Source organism: Brassica rapa, chromosome A07, assembly GCF_000309985.2.
Source record: "Brassica rapa cultivar Chiifu-401-42 chromosome A07, CAAS_Brap_v3.01, whole genome shotgun sequence".
Lineage (NCBI taxonomy): Eukaryota > Viridiplantae > Streptophyta > Magnoliopsida > Brassicales > Brassicaceae > Brassica > Brassica rapa.
Window position 1 is genome coordinate 27,500,278 of NC_024801.2, and position 18,748 is coordinate 27,519,025.

General features: G+C 34.5%; 5 protein-coding genes and 1 non-coding gene across 8 annotated transcripts; 1 reads left to right on the forward strand and 5 right to left on the reverse strand.

Annotated features, from left to right (window-relative positions):
* The first annotated feature begins 3,461 nt into the window (after window positions 1-3,461).
* LOC103832158 (F-box protein SKP2B) lies at window positions 3,462-5,922 on the forward strand. 3 transcript variants are annotated; one of them, XM_009108120.3, is made up of 5 exons: window positions 3,462-3,623; window positions 3,879-4,104; window positions 4,331-4,679; window positions 4,741-4,882; window positions 5,316-5,922. In XM_009108120.3, exons 2-5 carry the CDS (start codon window positions 3,902-3,904, stop codon window positions 5,687-5,689), a joined length of 1,068 nt encoding a protein of 355 aa, XP_009106368.1. In that variant the 5' UTR covers window positions 3,462-3,623; window positions 3,879-3,901; the 3' UTR covers window positions 5,690-5,922. The 3 variants fall into 3 exon arrangements, with proteins under 3 accessions (XP_009106368.1, XP_009106367.1, XP_009106369.1); XM_009108119.3 differs by having other exon boundaries at window positions 3,517-3,733; XM_009108121.3 differs by having other exon boundaries at window positions 3,519-3,720.
* Window positions 5,923-6,369: 447 nt separating this feature from the next.
* On the reverse strand, window positions 6,370-8,503 carry LOC103832159 (chaperone protein dnaJ 10). Its single transcript, XM_009108122.3, has 9 exons — window positions 8,253-8,503; window positions 8,133-8,192; window positions 7,973-8,055; window positions 7,758-7,896; window positions 7,542-7,671; window positions 7,133-7,470; window positions 6,979-7,059; window positions 6,772-6,903; window positions 6,370-6,682 (listed from the first exon to the last, which is right to left on the reverse strand). The coding sequence occupies exons 1-9, from the start codon at window positions 8,337-8,339 to the stop codon at window positions 6,602-6,604; spliced, it is 1,131 nt and encodes a 376-aa protein (XP_009106370.1). The 5' UTR covers window positions 8,340-8,503; the 3' UTR covers window positions 6,370-6,601.
* A 283-nt stretch (window positions 8,504-8,786) lies between these two features.
* TRNAQ-UUG lies at window positions 8,787-8,858 on the reverse strand. Its single transcript has one exon. It is a non-coding gene; the product is annotated as a tRNA-Gln (tRNA).
* Window positions 8,859-9,243: 385 nt separating this feature from the next.
* On the reverse strand, window positions 9,244-11,101 carry LOC103832160 (carboxyvinyl-carboxyphosphonate phosphorylmutase, chloroplastic). The gene is made up of 5 exons (XM_009108123.2): window positions 10,685-11,101; window positions 10,524-10,597; window positions 10,138-10,220; window positions 10,035-10,059; window positions 9,244-9,944 (listed from the first exon to the last, which is right to left on the reverse strand). The coding sequence occupies exons 1-5, from the start codon at window positions 10,975-10,977 to the stop codon at window positions 9,397-9,399; spliced, it is 1,023 nt and encodes a 340-aa protein (XP_009106371.1). The 5' UTR covers window positions 10,978-11,101; the 3' UTR covers window positions 9,244-9,396.
* An 859-nt stretch (window positions 11,102-11,960) lies between these two features.
* On the reverse strand, window positions 11,961-13,490 carry LOC103832161 (psbP domain-containing protein 4, chloroplastic). Its single transcript, XM_009108124.3, has 5 exons — window positions 13,132-13,490; window positions 12,848-12,951; window positions 12,604-12,715; window positions 12,283-12,510; window positions 11,961-12,183 (listed from the first exon to the last, which is right to left on the reverse strand). The coding sequence occupies exons 1-5, from the start codon at window positions 13,412-13,414 to the stop codon at window positions 12,119-12,121; spliced, it is 792 nt and encodes a 263-aa protein (XP_009106372.1). The 5' UTR covers window positions 13,415-13,490; the 3' UTR covers window positions 11,961-12,118.
* A 527-nt stretch (window positions 13,491-14,017) lies between these two features.
* On the reverse strand, window positions 14,018-15,649 carry LOC103832162 (peroxidase 13). Its single transcript, XM_009108125.3, has 4 exons — window positions 15,139-15,649; window positions 14,847-15,032; window positions 14,588-14,753; window positions 14,018-14,507 (listed from the first exon to the last, which is right to left on the reverse strand). Exons 1-4 carry the CDS (start codon window positions 15,418-15,420, stop codon window positions 14,107-14,109), a joined length of 1,035 nt encoding a protein of 344 aa, XP_009106373.1. The 5' UTR covers window positions 15,421-15,649; the 3' UTR covers window positions 14,018-14,106.
* Window positions 15,650-18,748: the final 3,099 nt, after the last annotated feature.

The following is an 18,748-nucleotide window of genomic DNA, read 5'->3' on the forward strand; positions in this document are numbered from 1 at the left end:
TTCATCGAATGTATCATTTCAGGGTGTAAGTATAGCTTTATCAGTGTAGGAACTCTGGGAGGCCTTTATTTTGTTGACATCACCAAACGCAGAATCGAGAACTTGTTTTAATGACTCATCCTTAGTCTTTTGGACCAATGAATTGTCGACGATTATCATTTGGTCATGGTAGGCATCATCCTCATCTTCTTGTCCTGATTCTGGACGACCTTCTCCGACTTTGAGAAGCCACTCAGAGAACTTTGTAAAATATCTATAGACGGTTAATAAATAATGTATTCATAATATGTGAGTTTAAAAAAAAAATTAATACAGTAATAGATAGTGCAGAAAATTATTTAAAAAAGTTTATCATATATTAAAAATTAGTATTTAGCTAATTATTAAATATTTCTTAAAAATAAAAATAATTTATTTTAATGGTTTTTGAATTGATAATATATGTATATACTATTTAAAAATTATTAGGCCCGCGAGTGCAAGCAAAACACCTATCATTCATACAAAGAAGAAGAAATTCATACGATATTATAGTTGTCATACCTACAAAACTTCTAATAGTATAGTTAGTTAACTTTTTAATAATATATGAGAACTCCAGCTTCTATTATATGTAGTAAATAAAAAAATAACTAAAATACAGTTCTTTTTATAAAATCAATACACATGTATAAATTACTTTTATGATAGATGTTTGGAATCATTAATTAAAAAAAAATACTAAAATACAGTTCTTTCTATAAAATCATTATTTATTGCCTTTATTTAAATTTGTAAATATATTTCTAAACTTATGTACGATTTTATATTTGTGATTTTAAATTTTAAAATAAATGTTAATGGGTGTCAAGTTGCATTTTCACATATAACCATTAATAGACTGAAAATATATTCATAAGAGTAATTATTTTAAGCATAGACGTGTACAACAACGATTTTGAAATCCTTTTTTAAAAATATAAGTCTTTCGAATTGTTTCACATTGCTTTTAAGATTTAATTAGGTTAATATTATTAAAAATAATTTGATTTTTTTCTTATTTTTGCAAGTATATAAAAATAAAATTGTGTATACTTTTAACTATCTTGGTTCGGTATAAGTTTAAGTGATAACAACTTTAGGTTCTAGTTATTCAAGAATTACGTAATATATTATATTCTATAATTTTGATACTATACGGTTTTGTAGTGTATAGATTTACAATATAATCATATCACATCACATATTTCTCCAACATAGTTATTTGATGTTAACATAAACAAATAATTTTGACAGAAAGAAGAAAGATGATATCAAATTATCAGACTACATTAGAATATTTGTATTATATTAAATGCAGTCAATTTACAATATGCATAGGTTTGTAGATATGTCACAGTCAATATTACATAAGTATCATGTGGTAGAGTTATTATATATTATTATAGATACTATGAAAGTAAATGTTTGTCGTACACAGCCCACTGTAAATGAAAGAAAAACGTGAAGCCTAGATGTGACTGAAGCCCATCTGATGTGTAAAAACGAAATGAGCTGATTGGTCGATTATTTTTGATGATGTGGACAGCCTAATTGCTCACGATATGCAACTTTTAATATAGTATAGATAGTATTACTTTTTCTGTAATGTCCATATTATATCTTTTAAGCAATATTTAAAAGTATAATCTCGTTGCGTGACCCCTACAAAAGAATTATATAAACTCGTTCTCGCAGGAACAATAAACCAATACGTTTATCTTTAAGATTCAGGTTGCGTATTTTCTTTTTATATGTGTAAGTATAGCTGTTCTTCAAGATTTTGTATATATGTTACGTAAGCATACAAACAAAGCCAACCGGCCAATTGATATGTCTTGAAGATAGTCAGTTTATAAATGGATTTATCGCTCGTTGACATGTCCAAAGAATAAAAGTATGATGTATTCATCAAAATATCCTTATTAAATAAGTTAACATATGTTTTAGCTGTTTACTACACGTTTATCATAGATATGCATATGGTAAAAATATAGGCTTATCAAAGCGGTCAAATAACTTTCATACTAGTAAAACAAATAGTACGAAAATCATTTTTAATATAAACTAATCATCTATAAACATGCAATACAATGATTTGTGTATATATGTTACTAGATTACGGTAACTTTGGTTAATAACAAAACGTGTCAGTAAGTATATAACAAATCAAATCTTAATCAGTGAATCCATGGGTAGAGGAATGAAGTACTGGTGGCAATTTGAAAAACGTGCCCACCAACTCAAAGACATCTTGTAGCTCTTGCAAATTTTCTTCTGTTCTTCATTATATGTAATCTTATTATTACGGTCAAAATAAAAGTTTCCATTTAGCGATTCTCTTTTTGTATACAAGGTGAAAGTTTCGTCTAGCAATATAATTTTGTTGTAATCAGTGGAACTTTACATATATACAGCACTACAGCAGAGAACATACATTATTTCACTTTCTTCTAACAGATTTTGTGAATTGACTTTATGCAACTCTATAAGTAATATTTAAAACTAAAAGAAAAACACTTTAGTAAAAAATAACGTCTGTACTCCGGCAAAATCCCAAAAGTCCTACAAGCTATATTCCATCAAAACATCAACTAGGATAGAACCATCATATAATAATAGAATCTCTAAAGTATAGTATATAGCTTAGGGGCTTCCATGATTAAAAAGAAAAGATTTTACCAGCTTCTTAATTTTTTTTCCTTTTTTTTTGCTAAAATTTGGTAACTTCTTACTTTCACCCAACTTTTAACAGTTTTTGGGAGTTTTTCCCTTGACAGGTCAACGGCCCCTGAGATATGTGTTCATTTATTCATTATGCAACTCGGCTTCAAATTTAATCAATTGTGTATACTTTTCAAAATCATGTTGAAGTAGTATATTATCTAATTAATTATTATATAATTAATCATATAGTTATAAACCATTTCCATGAGATATATTGTTGTCTTGGTGTATTCCGAAACTTTCATGTTATTATTATAAACTACAACAAATTGTTTTTGTCAACATATTACAAACTATAATCATATTAGACCATCTCTAATGGTTTACTCTATTTTTTACTCTAAAATAAAGTAACTCTATAATAGAGTTTGAGTTTTCTCTAATGGTACTCTATTTTAGAGTAGAAAATAGAGTGATGAACAAAAAAAAAACAAATTATTCTATATTTAGAGTAAATCTATTTTTTACTCTATTATAAAGTGAGAAATAGAGTATCATTGGAGTATTTTTTACTCTAAACTCTATTTTAGAATGAAAAATAGAGTGGAGTTGGAGATGCTCTTATAACTGTGATTAATTATGCAACTAAAAAGAAAAAAAAAGGAAAAAGTCGAACTTAAGATAGATTCATAGTAATGTATCACCAGTCAAATTTAGACACGTGGCATATCACGTGTCATATAGACATTCCCCGTACGTTTAGTCTTGCCTCTTTTTCCCCTTTTATAATACAAACTCCTTTTCTAATTTTGTTTCTCCTCTCTCGTTATCATCCTCACGAGTCACGAGTGTCCACGGATTCATTACAAAGAGCAAGAAGTTTCAAGAACATTACAGAGAGTTGTAATCATTCAAAGAAAAAGACAATTTATTCAGAGGTATAATCAAAATAATTTAAATCTCCCAATAAATAACAGAGGATTTATGTTTTTGCTGAACAAAAACGAAGTGAAGAAAAAAAAGACTGGTCCTAACGTTAGTCAAAAGAGTTAGGAAGAGACATAAATGTTTACTGCGTTTTAGTTTCAGTTTTATTTAATTATCTTACGTTTGTCGTTTTCCAAGAGATATTAGTAAATGTCATTTCTCTCTCTGTTTTACTCCTAATCTCTCAGTTTCTTTTGTGGTGGTAGAATCAAGAAACCGCTTAACCGAGATGATGAGTGAAGGAGGATCACTTAACCGATGCTTCGAGAAGATGGAAGGAAACATGATCACCGAGTGGAAAGATATCCCTGTGGAGCTTCTCATGAGGATCCTTAACCTCGTTGATGATCGGACGGTAATCATTGCTTCTGGTGTTTGCTCTGGCTGGAGAGATGCTATCTCCTTTGGTCTCACCCATCTCTCTCTCTCATGGTATGTACACAACTTCTTCTTGTTCTATATTTGTTTCATTGTTTGTGTGATTGTGTTGTGATGTTTCAATTAGACTGGATTTTGTAAATATTTAAGATTTAATATTTATTTCTTGATGAAACTCAATTTGAGATTAAGACAGTTTCTTGAAGATGGGTTTAAGTTTCAAGATTATGTAATAAACTAGGAGGATTTGATTTTTTTTTTTTGTGTGTTACTTGTTTAGGTGCAAGAAAGACATGAACAGTTTGGTTCTGTCTCTCGCTCCAAAACTCGTCAAGCTTCAGACTCTAGTACTAAGACAAGACAAACCTCAACTCGAAGACAACGCAGTCGAAGCCATAGCGAATCACTGCCACGAGCTACAAGATCTTGACCTTAGCAAAAGCTTGAAACTCACCGACCGTTCCCTCTATTCTCTAGCTCGCGGTTGCAATAACCTCACTAAGCTCAACCTCAGCGGCTGCACTTCGTTCAGCGACACCGCTCTTGCGTACTTGACAAGGTTTTGTCGGAAGCTTAAAGTTCTGAATCTTTGTGGTTGTGTGGAAGCTGTATCCGATAATGCTTTGCAGGTACCATTTAAACATTTTCAGCTCTCTCTATATACCAGTGAACTGAAACAAATGTGTGCAGGCTATTGGAGAGAACTGTAGTCAGATGCAGTCACTAAACTTGGGATGGTGTGAGAAGATAAGTGATGATGGAGTCATGAGTTTAGCTTATGGCTGTCCTGATCTGAGAAGCCTTGATCTCTGTGGCTGTGTACTTATTACAGGTAAACACTAAGTATAAGACTTTACGGTTTATAAGAGTCAGGACCGGTTATGGACACAACCGGATGAAACATTTCGCTGGCTCCAAATTACTCTTTTTGTTTCATGGAAAGTGTTATTTTGAAAAAAGCAAATTGGGGCATTTTAGAATTTCAATGCAATTTATATTTATTTTAAACTTAAAATTAATTATAAAATGCATTTGATTTTATAAATAATTTTATTATACTATCGAATAAATAGATTAAATAGATGTAGCTAATAAAACCATAAATGCATTTTATTTATCTTTTTAATCTCTGTGAAAAATATCAAAACAACATTTTTTTGCAAAATGGAGTATTATACATGGGTAGCATCTCCCAAAATTAATATTAACCTAAATATGTTTATGGTCTTATGTGGTTATTGTTGTTGTTGTTGTTGTTGTTGCAGATGAGAGTGTGGTGGCTTTGGCTAATCGTTGTGTACACTTAAGGTCATTGGGGCTATACTATTGCAGAAACATAACCGACAGGGCCATGTACTCGCTGGCTCAGAGCGGAGTGAAGAACAAACACGAGATGTGGAGATCGGTTAAGAAAGGAAAATTCGACGAAGAAGGACTAAGAAACCTTAACATTAGCCAATGCACTTACCTCACACCTTCAGCGGTTCAAGCGGTCTGCGATACGTTCCCTGCGCTCCACACTTGTTCAGGCAGGCATTCACTTGTCATGAGCGGTTGTCTGAATTTAACATCGGTTCACTGTGCTTGCATCCTTCAGGCTCACCGCACACACACAGCTTTACCTCACCCGGCTCATTGAACTAGTGTGAAAACTGAAGGGATCTCTCTCGCTTGGTATGTGTACACACAAGCCTAGAGGTTAAATAAATAAATGCTTGTTTGTTTGAGTTTGTCTTTGATCATGCAAGCAACCTTGAAATGATTTCAAGTTAATTTACTTCGAAGTTTTAACAAGTTCACAATCATAAAGTAACGACATGTAGCGCCACTAAATCTGAAGTTGGAACCTAATAATTCAATATTTCTTCCATTTTTTTGGGTTAAACAACGTTTTAAGATATTAAGAAAATATTAAACTGTTGACAAAAAAAAAAGAAAATATTAAACTTGTTATGTTTTCTAGCCAAGAACGTCATTAGTTATTTGTTTAACTATAATTTAACCTATTATAATGCAAATCAGAAAACCAAATGTTATATATTATAAAACATTAGTAAAATTATTTTCAAAATTCAAAAATAAAAATAGTTGAAGATGAAGTGATTGAGTTGCAAACCCAAGATTCAGGCAAGAAGCGGTAGCGAAAGAGAAGATGTGCTGAAACTATTGACAAATATATTGAAGAGGTGGGGGAGCTTGAGGTTTCAGAAAGAAAAAAAAAGCTTTAAGCTCTATTTTGTTAAGTAAAAAAAGGTTTGTCTGAGATCATTTGGCCCTTATGGTTATTGATAATTGTTGAATACTCAATTTGAGTGTGAATAGCACCAACGGAAGTAATATTATAACAAAACATTATAAAGCAATCTTGTAAATGATTACAAAGTACAAACACTGCATTTTCCTCACTTTTGTACTTATTTTAACACTTTGTTAAAGTTCGATCCATCAATCATCATCATTGCAAAATATAAATTTTATATATAAAGAATAAATAACTTTGTGGCTGCAATCACATGCACATGTGATACCATCACTTTCAGTGTGGTATTGATCATTTGCCTTTGTATACGATTTCATCATCGTCTACATCAAATGCTGGATTGCAGAGACATCTGAAGAGTCTACCAATGCCCTGTAAAGATGTTCAGTCAAGAATCTAAACCTTTGTTTATATATTTAACAAGTAGCATCATAGAATGAGTTCAAAAGTGAGAATTATACCTGAGTGAGCAGAGGAGTTCTGTATGAAAGTGGTTGTGAAGAATCATCATCGCTGCTACTGTCATCATCATCATCACTGCTATCTTCATCTTCTCTTCTTGATGTTGCACCATTCCTAGATTGCTTTCCTTGCTGCACAAGAAACATCAATCTTGAATGAGCCACAAGAAACAAAAACAGATCAAACAATGTTGATATGATTTAAACCTGGAAAATCTTGCCAAGAATCTTGAGAGCCATTGCTCTAGACTTAAGCTCCTCTTTCCTCAAGTTGTTTTCACGCAATACCTAACCATAGTTTCAACAATCATCATCATCATATCTTGAGATCCAAGAAACATAAGCATTCAAAAGAACTCACCATCTGACACACATGCAACAAAGTCACTTCAATGTCAACTACATTGAGTTTCCAAAGAGACCCCATAAGTGTTTCTTTGTTTGTCTGAATATGAGACTCCAACTCATTCGCAGGACTAGTCCCATCTTTCTTGAACCTCCGGCTACTCTCTTCTTGCAGCTGAAGCAACTGAAAAGCACCTTTGGCTGCACTCATCTGTGACTTCCAAGAATGCCCTTTGTTCCTAACCCATTCAGCTACAAAAGGAACTCCCAAGTAAATAGCTCTCTTCCCAAGCTCTTGAGCTGCTTGTCTTGTGTATACATATCCAATTGTATTCAAGATATCCACTCCAAAAGCTATAAACAAATCCATTCATAAGAACAAAATGTTTTCTGTGATTAAAAGAAAGGAGGGAAGGAGACAAGACCTGCATCTGAAAGTCTCTTGGCTTCAGACTCAGCGCGGTGTATGAAACCATCTTTGTCTCCATGGACGTATTGGTTTAAAAAATCTTTGAGAAACCTAGCTAGGTTCTCTTCTCTTTCTCTCTGAACAGCCTGCAAATTATAAAGGAAGAATGATCTTTGTTTATGTAAAGATCATATATGGATATGTTTAGTTATATAATATGGTTTTGAGTTGCCTTTAGTTTGTCATGAATCTGATCAGAGTTTTCGGTTTCAGAAGCCATTGATGCAACAGCTAAGTGACCTATATAATCCTCAAATAGCTCACTTCCAAAGAGAAGAGCGAAAACAGCCGTTGGATCAACCATTGTTTCTCTGAATGATCAAACCATTAGAAGAGAGAAACAACACATTTTTTTATTCAAGAATCAAAAGAAGAATAAAACATTACTTGGGAGCTGAGAGTTTTCCAGTCTGATCATACGCTTCACGCAGAAGAGGATCACTCAGAACCTGGTAAGCTTCACCTAGAACCTGTTCCGTGGCCAAGAAGTAAACTCTTTATTTGATTGAAACTATTTTTTTAATGGATGTTATTATAAAGAACTTGCCTGGAACTTTTCAGCAGCAAGAGGATCACCTTGATTCTTATCAGGATGAACTTGTCTTGCCTAAAGATTTAAGAGTTAGTGCTCCAAGAACAGAAAAATCTCTAAAGAAAACAAACAAACCTTGATGTAATAAGCCTTGCGAATCTCTTCCTCGGAAGCGGAGGGAGTGACACCAAGAACGTCATAGTATACTGTTTCCTTCACCATGATCTGATCAAAGGAAGAGCTGTATGTAACTTTTTGGTGTAGATAAGAAAAGAAAGGTTGGTTTGGAGTTTGTGTGTGAAGCTTTTAGGAGATATGGGGAAGAAGAAGAAGCTGGGACACAAGAGAGGTAGGGTGTGTGATCTGCTTGAAGAAGCAAATAAAGAGATGTCTTTACAGTTATGCACTTTTGGTTTAATAAATAAAAACTTTATAGCGGGGAGGCTACACTACACATTCACTCTCTCTTTTTAACTGTCCACTCAATTGCTTTTATATCATTCATTCAACTCATGCCTCCTTTTTTATTATAATTCCATTGCTTTTCTGTATTGTTGAACATACTGAAGAAAAAGAAGAAGAAGATGATGATTTATGCAATAAGACTGTGATCTGGTGTATCTTATCATGTAGCCAAATGGATATTAAGGTGAAAAAACACAAAAATATAGGTCCTACCGGGAGTCGAACCCAGGTCGCTGGATTCAAAGTCCAGAGTGCTAACCACTACACCATAGAACCTTGTTGTCTTAGACTTTACTGTAAATTTATTTATAATGTGCAAATTGTATACCAGGAATTGAATTGGGGTTGACACTTGTAGGAGGAGCATATGGTTTTTCTTGTACCAACCATTTTTTTTCTTTCTTTTTTTTGTAGATCCAAATGGTAACATATACGTAAAATTCTAATGAAACGAAATAAGTATTGAATAAAGATAAATTAAATATAATTCAGTTAATCATTAAAATATAAATTATAATTAGTTACTTACTAGTTATGTGGAAATGTAAATTTAACTTGTATATTTTACAACTAAGAAAAATAATTCTATAACAGACTATATTATAAAACAAAAATGGAGTATCCATAGTTATGTTTTTTTTTTGGCTATGATTTTCTGATATCTAGGAAAATACGAACTTCTGTACGACTGCAGAAGTCACATTATTGTCTTATTGATGAGACTATTGCTTAAACAATCATCTGAAATTAGCAAACAGAAGAGACATATCAAAGAAAAAACAACACTTGTGGCTCTGTAGTAGCAGCACCCTCTTCATGACTTTGTAGTCGTCCCAAGAGCGTTCCTAAGGTTCGAGTAACGAGCCTCGAGCTCAAACCACGACTCCAAATCCACCAAACTATTGAACTCCTCAAAAGTAGCCATCTTCTCCAAGTGACCTCTCGTGGTTCCGTTTTCTTTAAGAGTCTTGAGAACATCCACCAGCGCTCTAGCCGAAGCGTAGAGCGCGGTCAAGGGATGAACAATCAAGTGAAACCCCATTTCCTTAAGCTCCTCGGGCGTGTGCAGCGGCGTGACTCCTCCTTCGATCATGTTGCAGACTCTGAAACCCTTTGTGCGTTTGCCTATCTCCTTGAGCTCGTCGTCGTCTCTCGGTGCCTCCACAAAGGAAGCATCCGCTCCCGCCTCCATGTAGAGATTGACACGCGCAATGGCGTCCTCGAGCCCTGATTTAGCAGAAGTGGCACGTGCGTCTGTTCTCGCGACAAGGAAGAAGTCAGAGTCTCCTATAGCGTCTCGTGCTGATGCTATCTTGGCAGCGTGTTCTTCGGCTGAGATAACTTGCTTCCCACGCATATGACCTAACACAGAAACACACATAAAAGATCATAAAGTTGAATGATTATCACAATGACTTGATGCAGAAGTCAAAGAAGATGTGTCACACTTACCGCATTTCTTTGGCCATGCTTGGTCCTATCAAGAAACAACCAAAACAAAATTGTCAAATAACAAATCAAATTTCAATACACAACAAAGACTAATTGATTTTACCTCAAGGAAGCAACCAGCAGCACCAGCTGCGATCAAGTCCTTTACAGTTCTTTGGACATTTAGTGCATTTCCTCCACCAGTGTCTGAAACAGATCAATGAATCTTTTAAGACAAGAGCTATTCATAGTTTCATCTCAGTTATGTTCTAACTAAAGAATCAACAAGCTTCTGTTATGTCTCTTTGCATTCTTAGTAAATTGATTGAGTTTTACTACCAAATTTGGAAACTTTACTACCAAAGTTCGAAGCTTTACTACCAAAAATGAAAACCTTTTTGTCTGAACCAAAGATGTAAACTTTACTACCAAAAATGGTAACTTTACTACCAAAGTTGGAAACTTTACTACCAAAGTTGGAAACTTTACTACCAAAGTTTGAAACTTTACCAGCATCTGCAATGATGGGTATGTATGGAGCCGAAGCACAGACCGACCTTGCCGTCGCAGCCATCTCCGGTGGACTAAAACGACAAAACAAAAGAAATAAAACGACAGCATAAAGACAAAAGTCTAATTAAAGATAAGAGTGAAGAGAGTCAAAGGCGCACGTTAGCAAACCGAAGTCCGGTTTACCCAAAAGAGAAGCGGAGAGAGCGTAACCGGAGATGAAACCGGCGGAGAATCCGGTTTGCTGCACGATGGCGGCTGACAACGCGTCGTAGCATCCAGGCATGAGGATAATGCCTTGGTCTTGGATCAGACGATGGATACGTGTTTGGATCCTCGCCGTCGGATTAACCAATCTCGCCGCGCGAGGATTGGTGCGTGGGGATCTCGGTGAAGCCGTAAGGTTTAAGGTGTTGCATAGGGAAGTGGGTTTGACCGCCATGAGCATCGACATTCTTGGAAGCAGCTCTCTCGATAAGTCTCACTATCTCTCTGTATCTGTGTTGTTTTGATTGGATAGTGGAGCAGACGAGATAACCGAGGCCGATAAAATGGACCAGAAGTTTAAGTGTTTTGGTTAGGTAAACACACCCACGTGCTTTGGCTTTTAATTTGACAGCGCGTGGGTGGGTAGTTCATGTCTTATCTTGTTGATTACGTGGGTTTGGTGGTTTAACCAGATATACTGAGATTGAGGACTGAACCGGGACCTATAGTGAACCAAGATAGCACATGTATTCAGATTTTCGGATCGGATTTGGGTCGTTTTTTCAGGTCGTGATGGTTAAATGAAATACTGAGATTGAATCATGTGTACTAAACCGGAACTTCTAACAAACCATGGTGTAAGTACGGTTTAGGGCCGGTCCTGAGATTTTAGAAGCATGTGACGATATCTTATGTACAAAGATTTTTTTACTAGTTTAGGGGTGTATTTTTTTCAAAAATTTCGAAAACCCATTACAAATGTTTCACATAGCTTTGTTTAGGGTCGGCCCTGAGTACGGGTATTTGAATCTTCGGATTGAAATTTATAAGCCTGAAAACCTGAAATCCGATTGAGATCCCCATTGTTCAGCTCTATTTTCGGGTTAGATGTGGATCTATTTAAGATCATGTAGTGATTTGGTTAGGTTCTAGATCAATTCAAATATCAATTTTCAGAACTATTTAATAAAATAAATATCTGGATATACATCGGTTCGAATAGTTGACCAAAAAAAAAAGATCGGTTCGAATATTTAGTACCCGGTAAAAACCTAAACCAATGATAGGTCGAATGCACAATATATCAAAACCTTTGCTTCCGTCGCAAGTAAGTCGCAAAAAGGAAGCTGTCTATCTATGGCTCACTGCAACAAAATGGATCCTTCCCAATGAGGGGCATAGACAAACCACGAGGTTCAGTTTTCTTATGAATCTAAATAGAGAACACCGTACGTTGAACTTAAATGTACTACTCGTATTTGGTTCATTGTATAAGGTGCATGATTCTCAACTTTATACAAATACATTATGTACGACAGTGATCATCCATTAACTCACTTGAACAAGAACCCATGGATCAAAAAAAAAAAACTTTTTGGCTAATGTCTCTAGACAACTCGGAAGGAAGTAGCTATCTTCTTCAGATCCTTGTAGTATCTCTTCCATTGAAGCCCTGTAGCATCAAAACATAAACCAAAATTTATTTATAATTAATGTATAAAACAATAAAAATTGATTGTAGCAAACATACAAGATAGAGTTATTGACTCACCGTTTCCGGTGACACTGAACAGGTAAAGGCGGTTTCCAGCGGCTGTTGCGGTGATGAGTACATGAGGTGGCTCTAGCTCGAACTGGTAATAGAGTCTACCCTCGTGTTCCGCTACATTTGAACTCAACACTTTCCCTTCAACGTTTTCTCCAATAACTTCTGGTCCAAAGGCGTTGATCACCTTCGCTGGTGTTCCAATGTTTTCAATCTTCACGTTGTCCCCAAGGTCTGTCAAAAACCATTTAATTGAAACCAATAATAATCATTACACATGAAATGTTACTGATAATGAAATATTTTAATGGGAGAGAGTGCTCTTACTATCTGCAAATCTTAGAACGGGAGCGACAATTACGGACAAGCGGCCTTCTTTAGGACTAGCAAATCTCAAGTCAATCTCAGTTCCACCAAGATCAGCTATCGATACAGGTACCTATAGATTATAATAATAACAAATAAGAAGAGTAACGGAAAATCGACTCGTCTGACCACCAACAGTTGATTTATAGTTTAAATGGGTAGCCGACAAAAAAAAGAACAAAGAAACAGAACCGAGTGACCAAACCTCATTCCAATCTTGAGGAACAGAGAAGGCGTAAGGGATAATAGGACTCCAACCAACGCCATGCCCTCCTGACTTCTCGTCTGGTCTACGGTATGTTCTCCAACCTGTCCTGAGAGCATTCCAATTACATTTTCACCCCCTCACAAAACTCAAACAACAAAAGTCTTAAAGCCTAAACATTTGTGAATCAATAAATATCTTCTTTTTTTAAATCAGTGACTATCTATTTACATGCAAAATGTATATTAGTATAATTTAAAAGCAAAAGACAGAGAGACAAGAACCTTCGTCATCGGGTTCGGACAGACCGGGAACTCTCCCGGCGAGAAGACCTTGTTTCACGACAGCTAACCCTTCCCCTGGAAACGCTAAAGACGTCGAAGAGACCAGTGAGAGTCCAGAAACAGTCGCTAGTAATGATCTTCTACTCAAAACCTTAGGAGACCACTCGTCTTCAGATCCTCCAGGAATCTCATTGTTGACTCTGTGATGAGCGGCGATTTTCTTGTGGTGTGGATGAGGATGACAGGAGAAACTAACGCGGAACCGAAGCAGGGCCGTCTCCATTCTTTACTACTCTGTTTCGAACTCGCGATACCTGAGAAATGGCGTTTGATCAAAACAGTGTGTGGCTGCTATTCTGTTGTGATTGATACTAATAGTTTATTAGCCTCACACGTGTCACTGCCGTGTCATTTTGAAGCGCGCACACACACACAAAGATAAGTGATTTAAAAAATAAAAAAAAAAGATAAAACGATTCTTATTAGTATGTTTTAATTTCATCCTACATATATTCTGGTGATCAGATTTTGTATATTGCAAGTTCACATACATACATAAACGAATCTATTTAAATGAGAATTATTTGATTGATCGTTCATATACTTCAAACTCACAAGTGTTTTAGCAATAAGCAACCAAAGCTAATGGTGAATCTAGTTTTATAGAACAGTGGTGGGTATAAATGTTGAAGTTTGTAGAAGCGGATAAATTACTGTGATTTTAAATGTTATTAAAATTGTTACTACTTACTTTTTCATTTTTTACATATCCAAATGTAGCAGCAGCGGATCCAGATGTTGAATTTTATAAAAATGGATAAACAATTATGATTTTAAATATTCTTAACAAATTGTTATTAATTTTTTGTTTACATGTTTTTATACATCGTTTTATTTACTGATTCTGATCCAACATTCTCAGGATAACTTTTTTTTTTTAATATATAAACAAATATGAACTTTCGTTAATGGAGACTAATTTGTGGCATTGCATATGCGTCTGACCTCTCCTTTAACACCAGTCTTCACCCCAATGGCACCCATCGTTACCATAGCTTCAGCAAAATCCGCAGCAAAATTAGCCTCCGAACTCTCGTTGCTTGCCAAATACGACTCAATAATATTCTTCATGTCATTATCTTGGTACAGTACAGAATCCGATTTGATAACTCCTTTGCCATCTCTGATGTTCCTAAATATTTGCTCGTCGAACACAAACTGGCTTTCCCAATCCAACGGAATCCTTACATTAACATCGCCACCTTTTGGACACTTTGATCTCAACACTTGAAAAAATTCTGGACTTATCGTTGAATCTTGAGCATCCAAACGTGACATGATAAAGAAACATGCTGTAGTACCGATAGTATGTGCACCTTTAAACATAAGTAACATTTTGGTTAACAAGTGGTATTTATATTTAATCAAGTTATTGAGTTTAGGATAAATTAATTACCAGCACTAAGAAGAACAAGATCTTTATCTGAAAGCCCCTTTTCTCTGAATTTTGATTTCAAAATGTTTATGGAATCTTCAACATCTGGCAAGTTAGCAGCGTTACTCTTATCTGATGTCAGGCCATCTCTTCGACCTGTTGGAACCTCGTAAAAAGGTCCTTTTGCCTATTATTTGCCCAAAAAAAAATAACATGAATACAGTAATAAAAAGGTCATTTTGCTTATTTTTCTTTTTGGTCGGAACTATTATAGTGTTACCGCAACGACAGCGTTTCTAGCAGCAAGAGCAACGATGTCAGCACAAGACACAACGCCTGGACACAAACGTTCAAGCTCTGATTTGGCATTATCTATAACATCGAAACCACCCACACCAGCGTTACCCGGAGCAAACCTCTCGTCATCATTTACTTCGTGTTTGATAAGAATAGACCCATCACAACCCTCCAACATATAACCAAATCAATTTATGTCGGTAAACTCGGAAAAAATCATCATGAAGATTAGTGAAAATATATATTTTTTGCATTGAGATTCATTTGAACCATACCTCAACAAAGCAATCATGGAAGTGGAGACGGAGTAAGACAGCAGCATTTCTAGGGTCCTTGGTCACTGCTTGTTTAACAACGTCACCGACGATGGATTCTGCGGATGGACATGTTTCTGAGTAGAACCCAAACTGGAGTTGTTGTGCCTCTGAAAAACTGAATAGATCATGAGCAGAAAACAAAACTAGAAAGATTCCAATAATGATCATTCTCGAACTAAATGAATGCTTCGATATACTCTCTCGTACTCCACGGCTCATTTTTTGTTTTATATTGATCATTTAGGTTTAAGGTAAGTTGGAAAGTTTTATTTGTTTCGTCGATATTTATATGCATGGAGGATATTAAATACAATAAATATATCTTTCAATAGTTTCGACTTTATGTCATTCATTGCATTTGTGTAGCTGTTACTGCGTAAAATGCTTACGTAAAGGTGACAAAACTTGCATTCAGATTTTGTAAAAAGTATTCTAGTAATTTGATAGTAACATTTAAACAAAATATTATTAAAATGTTCAACAAAGTAACTTTGTTCCAGTTTTAGTAAATAATGAGTTCTTGTTCCACCAGAAGCCATACCAAAGAATATTAAATCAAATTATTTTACTTTATTTAGACCGTCTTTTTCTTATAAAATAGACAAAATATTGTAGCTCAAGCAGTAAATTAATTAAAATAAAGTATATTTGTTTGGAAGTAGAGAAAAAAAATTAAAGAGATATATGTTGGAATCCGTCGTATAATAACGTGGCGAGCATTAACGTTAGAAAACTGGATGCGGCAACAAATTAAAGAGATATATATTGGAATCCATCGTAACGTCTTTTGTTTTCTCTGCAAATTGTCAAACGTGAATATCTTAAAAGCTCAACCAAATAACCGCAAATGGCAACAAATTTTAGAAATGCGACAAGTTCGAAGTATTATTCTTGTGTAGACGACTCTCTCACTCAAAAGGAAGGCTAGAAGGTTTCATCCATACATGGTTAGTTTTTCGTCACGTGAGGATAATTTGTTATAGCCGCACGTGGAAGTCGGGTTGTTTGCTATAACAGCGAAGGATGTTGCATTCTATGGATGATGTATCGTCTTCTTTCTTTGAGTTTGTAAAACAGAAGAGTGCCAAAGAGGAGATAAAAACAGTTATAATATTTCTCTAGCTAAATTCATCAGGAGACTGTAAGTTAGGTAGTAGTCTAGTGTTTAGACTTTAGATGTGAGAAAGATAAATACGCCGCTACATATATGATCTTGTTTCAAATAGATTAAAATTTCTTGAAAATAATTGCATCCTTTTGTGCGTTATACTATATCACAAGATGACAATGTCTCAAGTCTTTGAACTGGAAACATTAATTTGGGAGATTGCATATTTTCCTTGAATTTGCTGATGATTTTTTTTAAACGCTTCAAAATGCTTACATTTTTATAACTTTTCTTTTTACAGCAAGAACATTCTATATTTTAATGACGAACATGTTATTTGTTACTTCTTTTTTTTGTTCAAAATGTTTTTTTTTCTTTTGTAACAAAACAAGTACTACTAGACAAGTGATGGAAATATTAATTGGGCTAACAAATATTTTCTTCCTAAGTCCTGGAGACCAAACCTTAATGTCTGATCAGAATATACTTAAATTTAAAGTATATATGATTTGTTTAAGCCACACATAAAACCATTTATTAAATCGAAGATCATATATTGTATAACCCCCAAAAGACATGACTTTCATGCAAATTTGAAGAATATGCTTAAACTCAAATGAATCAAGATCATATGAAGTTAGATTTCTACGTATCTAAATATCTATCATATGTATGTACTTTGTCAATGTACATATGCATATACATTGATTGACAAGACGGAATATGTAACCGTGGTTGGAACGAAAAATACATAGGTTGGTGGAAAATGACCCAATGCAACAAAAATTAAGAAACGAACAAAATGATGAATTGATGGCACGCGAAGAGAAGAGAGTTAGACTTATGTTATGTCACTTTCTTTTGATATTCACACTCCCTACCTCTCCCTCTCTCAGTGACTAGACCAGACACGTTTTAGTTCTTGCCCCCTGATCTCAGACCAGTTTTTCACTGACTTTCCAAAATATCAATTTATATATTTATTACTAAAAATAATAGAGCATGTAATTTATAATTTGGAAATGAACCCATCATTTCTCGCACTTGAATTTGATATGATTTTATAACCTACCCATAATCCCACACTATATTTTCCCTTTTCCTCGATCCCATGCGCTTACTCTTAGTCTTCGTTTCCATCATCATTGTTCGTTTTAATATATATTTATTTAAGACATCATATTCCACGGTGTGTTTCATTTGTATATGTGTGTGTAAGTGTGTTCTAATACTGCAAAAAGAGCGAGAAAGACAACTTCACTCGAGAGTCGAGAAAGGCAAATTGCTTATTCTGAGTTTCTTTGTCTGGTTTATGTGTGTGCTTATATAAACATTCAAGATAATAAGAGACTTTACTGTCATTGCCGTTGGAAACTATAATCATAGATGAACGTTATTTTATAATATATCCTACAGGGATCCTGTCTACATGTTAATTAGTATATAGTAATTAAGATAGATGTTTAGGTTAGACATATAGGACGGAATCAATAATCCTGAACTTTTGTGTAGCCTTTCTTCATTGACAAAATATTTGTTTGTCTTTAATAATAAGAAAAAGGTTACGTATGACTTTGTTCTTAAATTTTTGAAAAGGACAATATCTTTTAAGCTTTAAAGCAAAAGGCTAACACCGTATAGTCTCCACCCATGGCGCTAATATCATTGATCTTAGATTCTAAGAGGATCTCCTTCTTTTCCTTTATGCACACATTCTATTGCATATATATATACGGTGTGTAAATATATATATATATATATATGTAGATGTGTGTAAATGTATGTGATTATTATACTAACAATGTAATTAGCATTATGCAGGCCAATTTCTTATCATCCAAGTTGACACATGTAAATTTCGTTGTTGTTGTTGTCACAGAATTGACATCCGTAGAGTTAACAAAAGTTAATCTTATTTTGATAGAATAAGACTATGCTTCGTTACCAATTACTTGATTTGTCTCCTGAATCATTGATGTCTCCATTTATTTTTATTTAAAAATACGCGTCTCATGATAATATTGTTATTGGGTGTACCAGAATGAAATGTAGGAATGTATATAGAGGGTTAACTACATCAAACAAGTTGCATAAGACAAATATATGACTCATTATAGTGAATATCATGTTAGGTGGCTTTACCGGTTTACTTTTCATTTTCGTCCATTAATTTGTGGTAGATTTTGACTTAAACAGCAGTTTAGTTTTCTATTATAAAATACACCAGACAACAAGTTTTTATCGTAAGCAAGAGAAGAAAACAAAAGAGTTAGGGAGATAATTTGGGTGAAAGCCTATTTCGACAAAGCATATTTAATTTCTTTCGATGTCCCAATAAAACTTTGAAACTTATTTTAGTTTGTTTATAAAAAATGACGATGATAATCTTCATCTGTAATTAACTACATTTTCTTTTTGTCGATGATATATAGTTTCAATGGCTGTAAATGGCCCTTCTGG

Coding starts and splice junctions, on each gene's coding strand:
- LOC103832158 (XM_009108119.3), top strand. CDS start 3,670: ATGTTTTTGCTGAACAAAAACGAAGTGAAGAAAAAAAAGACTGGTCCT. Junction 3,734..3,878: donor TCCTAACGTTAGTCAAAAGA/GTTAGGAAGAGA, acceptor TTGTGGTGGTAG/AATCAAGAAACCGCTTAACC. Junction 4,105..4,330: donor ACCCATCTCTCTCTCTCATG/GTATGTACACAA, acceptor TTACTTGTTTAG/GTGCAAGAAAGACATGAACA.
- LOC103832159 (XM_009108122.3), bottom strand. CDS start 8,339: ATGGTGAAGGAAACAGTATACTATGACGTTCTTGGTGTCACTCCCTCC. Junction 7,471..7,541: donor CAAGAGACTTTCAGATGCAG/GTCTTGTCTCCT, acceptor ATTTGTTTATAG/CTTTTGGAGTGGATATCTTG. Junction 7,060..7,132: donor TGTTGCATGTGTGTCAGATG/GTGAGTTCTTTT, acceptor AACTATGGTTAG/GTATTGCGTGAAAACAACTT.
- LOC103832160 (XM_009108123.2), bottom strand. CDS start 10,977: ATGTCGATGCTCATGGCGGTCAAACCCACTTCCCTATGCAACACCTTA. Junction 10,598..10,684: donor CCGGACTTCGGTTTGCTAAC/GTGCGCCTTTGA, acceptor TTGTCGTTTTAG/TCCACCGGAGATGGCTGCGA. Junction 9,945..10,034: donor AGCATGGCCAAAGAAATGCG/GTAAGTGTGACA, acceptor TTTCTGTGTTAG/GTCATATGCGTGGGAAGCAA.
- LOC103832161 (XM_009108124.3), bottom strand. CDS start 13,414: ATGGAGACGGCCCTGCTTCGGTTCCGCGTTAGTTTCTCCTGTCATCCT. Junction 12,952..13,131: donor GTCCGAACCCGATGACGAAG/GTTCTTGTCTCT, acceptor CTCTCAGGACAG/GTTGGAGAACATACCGTAGA. Junction 12,184..12,282: donor GTTCAGTGTCACCGGAAACG/GTGAGTCAATAA, acceptor TTGATGCTACAG/GGCTTCAATGGAAGAGATAC.
- LOC103832162 (XM_009108125.3), bottom strand. CDS start 15,420: ATGATCAATATAAAACAAAAAATGAGCCGTGGAGTACGAGAGAGTATA. Junction 15,033..15,138: donor TCCATGATTGCTTTGTTGAG/GTATGGTTCAAA, acceptor TATATGTTGGAG/GGTTGTGATGGGTCTATTCT. Junction 14,754..14,846: donor CTAGAAACGCTGTCGTTGCG/GTAACACTATAA, acceptor GGCAAATAATAG/GCAAAAGGACCTTTTTACGA.